Genomic DNA, 10816 nt, shown 5'->3' with positions numbered 1-10816 from the left:
TTTCAATATTTCTAACATGTACGTATGACTTCAGATGTTCCGCTAATGACAGCCTCAGTCAAGAAACAGGAGGATTCACTATATTGAAAAAGATGCAATGAAAGAGAATGGCGAATCATTATTCCTCTCATGCCATCTCAATATTTCCACTGAATACCAGGCCAGGACATTGTGCAAAACATAAATTCACATATATTTACACATTCAAACACGTTTCCTTTTACAAATCTATGTGTGCAATATTAGTTCATTGTTTTTATATTACTTGATTTATTGCACATTTCGATGTGTAATTATGACTTGTAATGTGTTCTTATTATTTTCTAAATATGTTGTTCTCTTGTAATTCTGCCAAGCTGTGTATCTGTTGTATTTCTGTGAGCACATTAAAGTCTTACCAATTAAAATTCCTTGTATATATGATGTGAGCAGCACAGAATAAAGTGAATATCATTCCAGTTAACAACTCAATCAGAATGCATGTTTCAGAAACATTATTCTGTCATACCTTATTTTTTTCCTCAAAATACAAATTCGTAAAACCAGCAGTGAGCGACAAAACAGATTAACGACATAACCTGAAACGATCCTAAAGGACTCTTAATATGTAATACTGTCAGGAAGTATTCAATGATACCATTCACCAATCAGCGCGCAGCATTCTGCCTGGCTGCCTTGGTAACAGCGAAAACCTTTGTTTTTTGAATTGTCCAATCACGACACGCGTTTAAGACATTTAAACTGGCGTTCATCCGTTAGCTGTCTTCACCTGCGCAACCTCAGATAAGTCTTGACTCTGCTTGTGGAAGGACGAAGAAATAACAAAAGTTGCAAGTAGACAATAGCGGCTAAATTGTATTGACAATTTTGTTGTGCATCGGAGGAACGAAGTTGCTGGATTTGTGGTAAGATTAAGTATAAATATTTTTATGATTAGGCTCGTTATGGACATTACTGCGGTGCTTTGTATCTGTTGCGTTTATATCTATTTACAAGGGGTGTGACAATGTATCGTTTCATAATATATTGCTATATACAATTGCAACAATGTGTAGTAACGTTAGTTCACCAAAAATAAAAACTAATGTGAGGAAAAAAAATAAAAAATCACGTTTTCAGAGATTTAGTGTCAGTAAGTTACATTAAACTAACTTTTATATAACGTTAGTTGACTAATGTATAATAATGCAGTGGGGGGATCTGTGGGTCCTGATAATTCCTAATGTCTTATGTTACCAGTAAAAAGTGATACTTTATTTTAAATGTATCTAGTTACTGACAGGGTGCAAGCATATTCGTCTAAAATAATTCTGTATTTTCAGCTTCAGAATCATGAATATTTTTTTTCTGGTTTCACTATTGTCCTGTGCATTTGGGTTACAAGCTCCAAGGCATTTATTTACACTCACAATGTATTTTCAAATTTAGCATTTTAATCAACGGTAAAAAATAAATAAATTGGTAAAATGTTATCATATGTCTTGGCGTATTGCAATATAGTCCAGTCATTTTAAGCCAAAATGGGGGTCAACCATGAACAAATTGCAACAGAATCAAACTCAACTGATTTTTGTATCCTCAGTATGTCCTGAGTAAGGGGAAAAAAGTCCCGAAGAATCCCATTAGGGGAAAGTTTCGAAAAAGACCCAAATAGCCTATTCATACGCCTATTCATTCTTTTTCTTACGTGAATAGGGTAAAATTTTTAACCTTTAGATATCACCATGAAAATTACTGAGTTGATTACTTACATCAATACAAACCAAAAATGTATTACAAGTTTTTAAAAATTGTTTGTTAACATGGACAAACGGTGCATAATCTAATTACGTATGTGCTAATTTGCACAAATAACACACCAGGTCTAAACATTGGGTATAGCCAGGTGAAAATGTCTTGTTGGATCTTGTTGACGTATAACAGTAAAATACTTAATATTAAGGTCTGAATGGAGCCCATTTAGGCTACCCATGAGCATTAATACATAGAGGCAGGAAGAAGTACTCTAGAAACCAGCCTTTATTCATTTTTAAGAGTTTGGGTCTGGGTCCGTGGGACTGTTTCTGGGTGACGAGTCTGAGGCAAGAACAGGAGACAATGGTAAGGAGAATGCAGAAGACAAAAGGTAAGTAAAAAAAAAAAGTGAATCCCCAGAGACAGTCCCACGGACCCAGCCCCAAACCCCATCTCTGCAATAATAATTAATAAAGGCTGGTTTCTAAAGTACTACTTCCTGCCTCTATGTATTCATGCTCATGGGTAGCCTAAATGGGTTCCATTCAGACCTTAATATTAAGTATTTTACTGTTATACGTCAACAAGATTCAACAAGACATTTTCACCTGGCTATACCCAATGTTTAGATCTGTTGTGGCATTTATGCAAATTAGCACATACGTAATTAGATTATGCACCGTTTGTCCATGTTAACAATTTCAAAAAACTTGTAATACAATTTTTGTTTGTCTTGATGTAAGTAATCAATTCAGTAATTTTCATGGTGATATCTAAAGGTTAAAATTTTTGCCCTATTCACGTAAGAATAAGAATGAATAGGCGTATGAATAGGCTATATTTGGGTCTTTTTCAAAACTTTCCCCTAATGGGATTCTTCGGGACTTTTTTTTCCTTACTCGGGACATATTGAGGATACAAAATCAGTTGAGTTTGCTTCTGTTGCAATATTTGTTCAACCTTTTTTCATAAAATGACTGGACTAATAATATTGTATCATGATATGTATCGAATCGTGACCAGAGGATCTGGTTACACCCCTACATGTGATGTTGTTATTCTTATGTCAAAGCTTATGGAAAGCCTATAAAAATTTATGTTTGCTTATTTTGATGTGTATGTATCGTGTCTATTTTCTCCTACAGAGTGACCATCTCTGTAGCAGTAATGTCCCAGTTTGGGTTTGAGACTGACATCCACAATGTCCTCCGGCTGGACATGCCTATCACAAACGCTCCGATGGCGAGGTGGCAGAGGAAAGCCAGCACATCCAGCTCCACCAACACAAAATCCCTCTCACCAAACAAGAGTGTCAACCGATCAGTGAGCCTTTCCAAAACCCCCAGTAAAACACCAGGTAAGAGTCATATGTGTCCAGTTTCTGGTCAGTGTCAGTGGTGGCTGGTGGGTTTTAAAATGGAGGAGGCACACAATTTTAGCAGTCGAATCCACTCCCAAGGAATTTAACTGCTTTAAAATGGCTTTTTTGGGCACTTATAGAATACTGGTAACACTTTACATTAAGGTTGATTAGTTAACATTGTTTAATGTATTAACTAACATGAACTAACCATGAGCAATCCACTTGTTACTGTATTTGTTAATCTTTGTTAACGTTAGCTAATTAATAAATACAGCTGTTCATAGTGCATTAACTAATGTTAACAAGAATTTAATAAATAATGTTAGTAAATGTTGAAATTAACATTTAACAAAGATTAATAAATGCTGTATATGTGCAGTTCATTATTAGTTCATGTTAACTAATGAACCTTATTGTACCAGAATACTTGTAGAATATTTGTAGAAAACGACACGTATACAGCAAGACAATATAAATATACGTTCACTTACCTTGTCCTAGGGGTGGGAATCGCAGGGTACCTCATGATACCAATAATATCCCGATACACCAATTTTGCGATTAAATCAATATATTGCTAGACCATCCAATAATGATGCATAAAGATATCGATCTAACTATGAAAACAAAATGCCCATGAAAAGGTTAAGTGCAGGTTTTTTCAGACTTTGGACCTAAACATTGCTGAATCTATTTTACTCACACTGTTCTACGCCATCCTGGTTTAAAGGTGAACTAAGTAACTTTTTTACCTTAACTGAACAGCTTCGGAGTCATTGGAATGGTTATATTACTTAATTCGGGTTTAATGGTGGTCGTTTCGCACCCCCCTGGTGCCCGTGAGAGGAAAATCCGCACTTGCAACTTTGAGCCGGCGGGCCGCCGGCCGCCGCGTCAGGAAGTATCGCGTGATATCAGGTCTCGTGATGTAAACAATTGCTTTACGGCCAAAAGAAATCTGCTAAAATGCTGTCATTATTGCGCTCCCTCACGCTGTTCGAACCCGAATGAAGAAAACGTTTTAAAGAATGTCCCATCTGCTTTGATGTCGTTGATCTACTAGCCTCTGGTGTCTGAGAATTGCCAACGAGTTTTTACAACAGTGTTGTCAAATATCTATTCCGAAGCTGTGGGGGGAGCTCTAGAGAGAAACCTGCGAGCAAAAAGCGAGAATACAGCGAAGAAATCCCGAAACTACTGAGCCCTGCTTTAAAAAAAAATACATATATTTTTCTTATGCTAGTTAACTTATGTTCATGTTCCCTCATTCATGTGTTGAGCACCACCTCGAGGAGCCATGAAGTAGCGACGCTGGGAGCAGGGAAATCCATTTAGAGCGCCTTATTTTATTAATTAAAATATCAATATTGGGTGTCAGTGAATCTATTATTGTATTGCATGGAGGACAATAATATATTGCTGCATTACTTTTGTCCTAGACCATCACTTCAAGCAAAAATCCATCCTTCTGTCCTTTTAAATGTCCATGTTAAGAGCACGTTCAGCCGTTACTTAGGCATGGGGTCTTCCTTCATTTTTAATTTGTAGCTGTTGTTCGAATGATAGTTCAGCGGTAGCAGTTCAAACTATTACCACGTAATTTACGCCTTGTCGATGATTGATATACCAAGGGAGGCTAACCTCCTCTGCCCTGTTTCTTTTCTCAACACTTCTAATCGCTAAAAGTAAAATACTCTTGTGGTAGGGTTTTTTTTTTTTTTTTAACTAATGGAGGCACAAGTCTCTGGCTATGGATTTGCCTCCCCCTTTATCCTCTCAGACTCGCGTTTCACAGATTCAACACATTTGGGGAAGAGGCCTGCAGTGGTTACACTTCCAGTGGTGAAGTTACAAACAAGAAGTACACATTCTGAGACATGACATGAATAACTGGGAATTTTATCAACATTAAATCGTCCTTCTCCCATATTCAACTCACAATTTTGGGTAGGCTGTGCCTCCCCTGTTGAGCCGCCACTGGTCATTGTAGTTAGTTGGAGTGTCTTCAGTGTTAAATATTCAATGTCTCTTAAAAGGAAAGAACGGCAAGACCCAAAACACCCCCTCTAAGGCAGGAGGAGATCGATTCATCCCAACAAGAAATAACAAACAGTTGGATGTAGCAAGTTTTCTTATTTCCAAAGAAAACGAGCCTGTGGAAGACTCCTCTACAGCAGTAAGTTCCTAATAATTCCTAAAGTGTTGTAATTATAAATTATTATAATAAAACATTATTATAAATGCATCAGATTCTAGATGTTTTCTGACTGTCAATTAATGTCCTTGCAGCCAAATCAGAAAGCTTGGTCTGTGACACTAAATGGATATGATATTGAGGAAGCAAAGATCTTGCATTTAGGAGGAAAGCCACTGAACGCCCCTGAGGGTATGGTTTTTGTTTTTTTAGTAGTAATATTAAATTGAATTGTTTTTGGCTTAATGGTTTAAAGGGATAGTTTGGGCAAAAATGAAAATTGTCATTTAATCACACTCAAGTTGTTCCAAACCTGTGTAAGGTTTTTTTTTTTTTTTTTTCCTAACGAGATGATATTTTAAAGGAGAACTCCGATCAATTTTAACATTGAGCTCATTTTTTTTTTCTTTCTAACGAGATGATATTTTAAAGGAGAACTCCGGTCAATTTTAACATTGAGCTCATTTTTTTGTAAATTTGGTCAGTACAGAGAACAACGACAAAAATCGGTGTTGCCTACACCGTGCTATCCTCTTTTTAAAATTTGCACCCTGTGTACTTCAATGGGGCAAGTTTTAAACCTGCTTTTAGCCTCTTAACATCCTTGATGTGTCATTACAAGTGCCCAGCCATGTGAGTGATTCCTTTAGAGTTAACACGGGTGAATCTGACTGCAGAAGATGTGAAAGATATGAATAAAAATGATGTTTATTCAGCCAGCACACATGCCTGTATTTACATCCTGTTTTCGGTCGAAGTCCATAGTAATCAATTGTCGAGTTCACGCACATGATCATAGGTACTAAACCAATGCGCGTGAACTCAACAATCGATTACTATGGACTTTGACCGAAAACAGGATGTAAATACAGGTATGAGCGCTGGCTGAATTATTTTTATTCATATCTTTCACATCTACTGCAGTCAGATTGACCCGCGTTCACTCCGAAGGAATCACTCACATGACCTGTGCACATCAAGGATGTTAAGAGGCTAAAAGCAGGTTTAAAACTTGCCCCATTGAAGTCAACAGGGTGCAAATTTTAAAAAGAGGATAACACGGTGTAAGCAACACCGATTTTTGTCGTTGTTCTCTGTATTGACAGCACTCCAAATGTACAAAAAAATTAGCTCAATGTTAAAATTGACCGGAGTTCTCCTTTAAAGAATGTTGTTAACCAGACAGTTGACGGCACCCATTGTCTTCCATAGTGTTTTTTTTTTTTTTTTTTTTTTTCTATTGGGGAAGTCAATGGGTGTCTGGTTACCAACATTCTTTAATATATCATCTTATCAACACAGAAGAAAATAAACTCTTGGGTTTGGAACAACTTGAGGGTGAGTTGGTAATGACAATTTTCATTTTTGGGTGAACCATCCCTTAAGTTTAATTTGCCTGGTAACATCCTTCCACAAATGGGTATCTCAAATGAACTAAACATCTCCCACAGGTTATCAGAACAACCTGAAGGTTCTCTACAGTCAGGTTCCCACACCGGTCTCGATCAAGAAGAGCCGGTACATTGCCTCCGTTCCAGAGCGAATTCTAGATGCCCCTGATATCAAAAACGACTTCTGTGAGCTGACAGATTTGCATTACATAATGTAGTCTAATTTGAAGACATTTATGTGAGACTAATGTTGCAATTTATGTTCAGATCTGAACCTGATGGATTGGGGAAGGCAGAACGTTTTGGCAGTTGGCCTTGCCAACCAAGTGTATTTGTGGGATGCTGGCATGGGGAGCATTGTTTTATTGAAGAAAATGGAGGATGATAATGAATACATCTGTTCTGTCTCATGGAGCAAAGATGGCAATTTCTTGGCTGTTGGGACCAGTGATTGTAAAGTCGAGGTAATTGACTTGTTTTCTCATACTGTGGTTGAATAATTATACTATGGTTCTCAGCCTTTTTGACTTCAAGTCCCCCTGAATGTACTTTATTACCATTACCAATTTATTACCTTTATTACATTACTTTTCTAGATATTTGTGACTTATGGGGATATTTATTCACTCTTTCATTTAAAAAAAACACCCCTAAGGCCCCGATCACACCGAACGTGCTTTTCAGGTTCGAAAATGCGAGGCACACAGCACTGCCAATCGGCCCTGATCACACCGAACTGGCAGTGCGCTACGTTTATGTTGCTAAGCAACCACCGAGTTAGTGGTCCTGTCAGTCTAATCGCGAGCACTCTTAAAAAAACGGTGATGACGTCGGGTGCTTTTTCCACTCGAAGTTGCCTTTTTTTTTTTTTTTTTTTACTGCAAAAACGCGAGGCGCAACAGGTGGTAAAACGCGAGGCGTGCAGAAAGCTCACTGCCATAGGAAACCAATTGAAAAAAGGCACCTCTCACTGCAATAAATGCGTTAGGTGTGATCGGGGCCTAAGAGCTTTAGATAACTAAGAAAAATTCATTATAAAAATGCCTGACTTTACCAGGTCAAAATGACCTTAAATATAATATATTTGCATTTTGGTTCTTAATGACAGTTGAGTGCAGGAGTGAAGTCAATGTCATCTTACATAATTTCAAGTTAATTTGTTTTCTTGTATTAAGTTGAGGCCTGGGGCAGGTTGCATAAACTGCTAAGACTAGTTTAAGTTAGTCACTGTTTTTAAGTCCGTTACATACAATTTTGAAGTTTTCTTAGGCCCCCTAGTGAGCATTGGACCTTTGGTTGAGAACACTGTTATACTGTGATCCTTGATGATTGCATGTCGGTGTTCATTTTCTCATGATGTTATTATATCATTGTGCATAAATCAAGGTATTGCCATCTTGTTTGCTGAATTTCTCAAAGGATCATACAATTTCTTGCAGTTATGGGATGTTCAGTGCCAAAAGCGTCTCCGCAGCATGGATGGCCATTCGGCAAGGGTTGGTTGCTTGAGTTGGAATGATCATGTTTTGTCTAGGTAAGACCGCATCTCCTTGCACTCTGCAGATTATATGCATTTGAGGGGTTTAACACTTTGTTTGTTCCCCACAGTGGCTCCAGATCTGGTTTGATTCATCAGCATGATGTTCGAGTAGCAGACCACCACATCTTCACCTTCGGTGGGCACACTCAGGAAGTCTGTGGCCTTTCCTGGTCTCCAGATGGGAAATATTTGGCTAGCGGTGGCAATGACAATATGGTGTACATCTGGCCAATGACGACCGGTTCGGAATATCAAGCCATCCATGCTCTAAGTGAACACCAGGGAGCGGTCAAGGTAACTTGAATTTAGAAGGACGTGAACCTCTATTCCTTCTCTGATTTTTCCACTGAGGTTGTAGTTGAGATCTATGTCCCTTTTGCACCCTTAAGGCTTTGGCATGGTGCCCTTGGCAGCCCAGCATCCTTGCGTCAGGAGGGGGCACCAGTGACCGTCATATTCGCATCTGGAATGCCAACAGTGGCTCTTGCATCAGTGCATTTGATACTTGTTCACAGGTAGGCTCACCCACTGTATCCCTGCATGTTATAGTACAGGTAATGTTATCTTGAGTGATACGATTACTACATTTTCGCTTCCCTCCAGGTATCATCTCTTGTTTTTGCACCGAACTACAAAGAGTTGGTGTCAGGCCACGGTTTTGCTCACGACAAGGTTATCATCTGGAGATACCCCTCACTCACTAAAGTTGCAGAGCTTGAAGGCAAGTTTGAGTTTGTACTTTGTAAATTTGTGTGGTCACCCTTCATTCAGTTAAACATTACAACCACACTAAATTGTGAATTTACATTTAAATTCCTGTCCTTCCCAATTATTCATCTCAGGACATGAAGACCGAGTCCTCAACTTGGCTATGAGTCCAGATGGTTCAACTGTGGCTTCTGTTGCTGCTGATGAAACCATTCGACTTTGGAAGGGTTTTGAAAGGGATGCCATCAAGAAACCCAAGCCCACCAACAGCATCATTCAACAACGCATTCGATAATGTAGTTTTTTTTATTTATTAAATGGATCCAACAAATGGGAAGTTTAAAGATCTGAAGCGGTTTGTTTATTAGAAACTTCCTTTGTGAATAGAATTGCCCAGCCCTTTGAAAGCCAAACAAGCCAATGTTACGTTCTGTCATGCCTGCCAAAAGCTCTACACTAAGTTTTGGTAGACACTCCCTTATTCTTGTGTTTTCAGAGGCACAATGTGTTTTTAAATTAAAAATTAGAACAAATGAGATTCCCAGAAGACCACCTCCTTTGAAAGTTAAACCCTTGAATAACGATTTGTGACTTATATTTCCTACTCAAGTTTGTGCATATTTAACTCTAAAAGTAATCACTAAAGTATGTACAGAAATGTAAATTTTCAAATAAAGTTTTGTAAGAATTTCTTTCCCCTTTTGACATGCTGCTTTTTGCCTTACAGGTGCTCTCTACTGCATGTGTTCAATTAGTAGTTACATTTTTGTATTTGAATGCATGGTTTTAAAGCACTATTAAGTGAATAATGTATTGCCATGTTGGCAGAATGGTGGAATTAAACAAAACTGACATTTGCTGTTGAGACCAATTTACACTACACTGACGGACTGCAATGGACACTGGTTTTGGATCAGTGTTACTACTGTCTTAGCTTGTTTTTGCAGATTGACAGAGGTGGACGGTAACAGTACATTTACTTGAGTACTATACTTAAGTACACGTTTTAAGAATCTGTACTTGTTTTTTTTTTTTGTTTTTTTTTTTTTTTCTGGAAACTTTTTACTTTAACTTCACTACATTTTTAAAGACAAATATTGTACTCTACTCCAATATCGTAGATATCGGGTTGACGTAAGAACGATTTAAGATAGTGGTCCACAATATAACGTCTGTCCAGCGTTGGAGATTGTCAATCTGGCATTGGATTCTGACAACCTGATTTTCATTTTCAATTTTGGGTTTGGTCTTCTAAATGTGATTTTATTTTTTCCATTGTTTTGGAGCACACTAGTTTATAGATAACAGTAGGCTAAGGTAACATACTAAAAGCCAATAAACTTTAAATAGGGTACTATTTGAGGGAACAGCCATTTGGGTGTCCGAAATCATTGTGGACGTTGAGTGGATTTATTCAATCTCACATTCAACCCCACTATTGGAGCTGTGTTCTAGAAATAAATTTGATATTGATATGAGGGTGGGCAGGCAGGAATACATTCAGAGCCTAAGAGACTGTAAGTATTACATACAACAATAAAACAATGCATTGACATTTACTTTTTACACTTAAGTACTTTTAAAAACAAGTAATGTACTTTTACTGAAGTAACGGAGTAATATTTGACCAGTAGTATCTGTACTTTCACTCAAGTAAAGAAGTTGTGTACTTTGTCCACTTCTTGTCGGGTCGTGGAATGTCTGAGAAGTGACGTAGGCCTACTGTAATCTGGTGATGGTCCGCCTGTCAGTGCAGTGTGAGTTGGCCTTTACATGCGATTTACAGCTGTCTTATGCTTTGAGGTTCTGTTATGGGAACTTAAGATCTTTCAACTCTCATCCTTCCTTCGGGTAATTTTGACCCGAAACTCATTTTTTTATTTTAT

General features: G+C 37.9%; 1 protein-coding gene across 1 annotated transcript; it reads left to right on the top strand.

The window, feature by feature from the left end:
* Nucleotides 1-629: 629 nt before the first annotated feature.
* On the top strand, nucleotides 630-9799 carry cdc20 (cell division cycle 20 homolog). The gene is made up of 11 exons (XM_079875726.1): nucleotides 630-905; nucleotides 2880-3091; nucleotides 5134-5273; nucleotides 5387-5483; nucleotides 6743-6868; nucleotides 6950-7146; nucleotides 8122-8216; nucleotides 8291-8516; nucleotides 8612-8737; nucleotides 8826-8943; nucleotides 9065-9799. Exons 2-11 carry the CDS (start codon nucleotides 2902-2904, stop codon nucleotides 9223-9225), a joined length of 1476 nt encoding a protein of 491 aa, XP_079731852.1. The 5' UTR covers nucleotides 630-905; nucleotides 2880-2901; the 3' UTR covers nucleotides 9226-9799.
* Nucleotides 9800-10816: the final 1017 nt, after the last annotated feature.

The sequence above is a fragment of the Squalius cephalus genome (genome assembly GCF_949319135.1).
Source record: "Squalius cephalus genome assembly, chromosome: 7".
In the NCBI taxonomy this organism is placed as follows: Eukaryota; Metazoa; Chordata; class Actinopteri; order Cypriniformes; family Leuciscidae; genus Squalius; species Squalius cephalus.
The sequence above is the reverse complement of the archived record's forward strand: the minus strand, read 5'-3'. Positions and strand labels throughout refer to the sequence as shown.

Bases quoted from the DNA above. Each gene is read 5' to 3' on its own strand.
- cdc20 (XM_079875726.1), top strand. From the start codon at position 2,902: ATGTCCCAGTTTGGGTTTGAGACTGACATCCACAATGTCCTCCGGCTG. The intron at 8,217-8,290 runs GTAAGACCGCAT...TGTTCCCCACAG, and splicing joins AATGATCATGTTTTGTCTAG to TGGCTCCAGATCTGGTTTGA. The intron at 8,944-9,064 runs GCAAGTTTGAGT...TATTCATCTCAG, and splicing joins TAAAGTTGCAGAGCTTGAAG to GACATGAAGACCGAGTCCTC.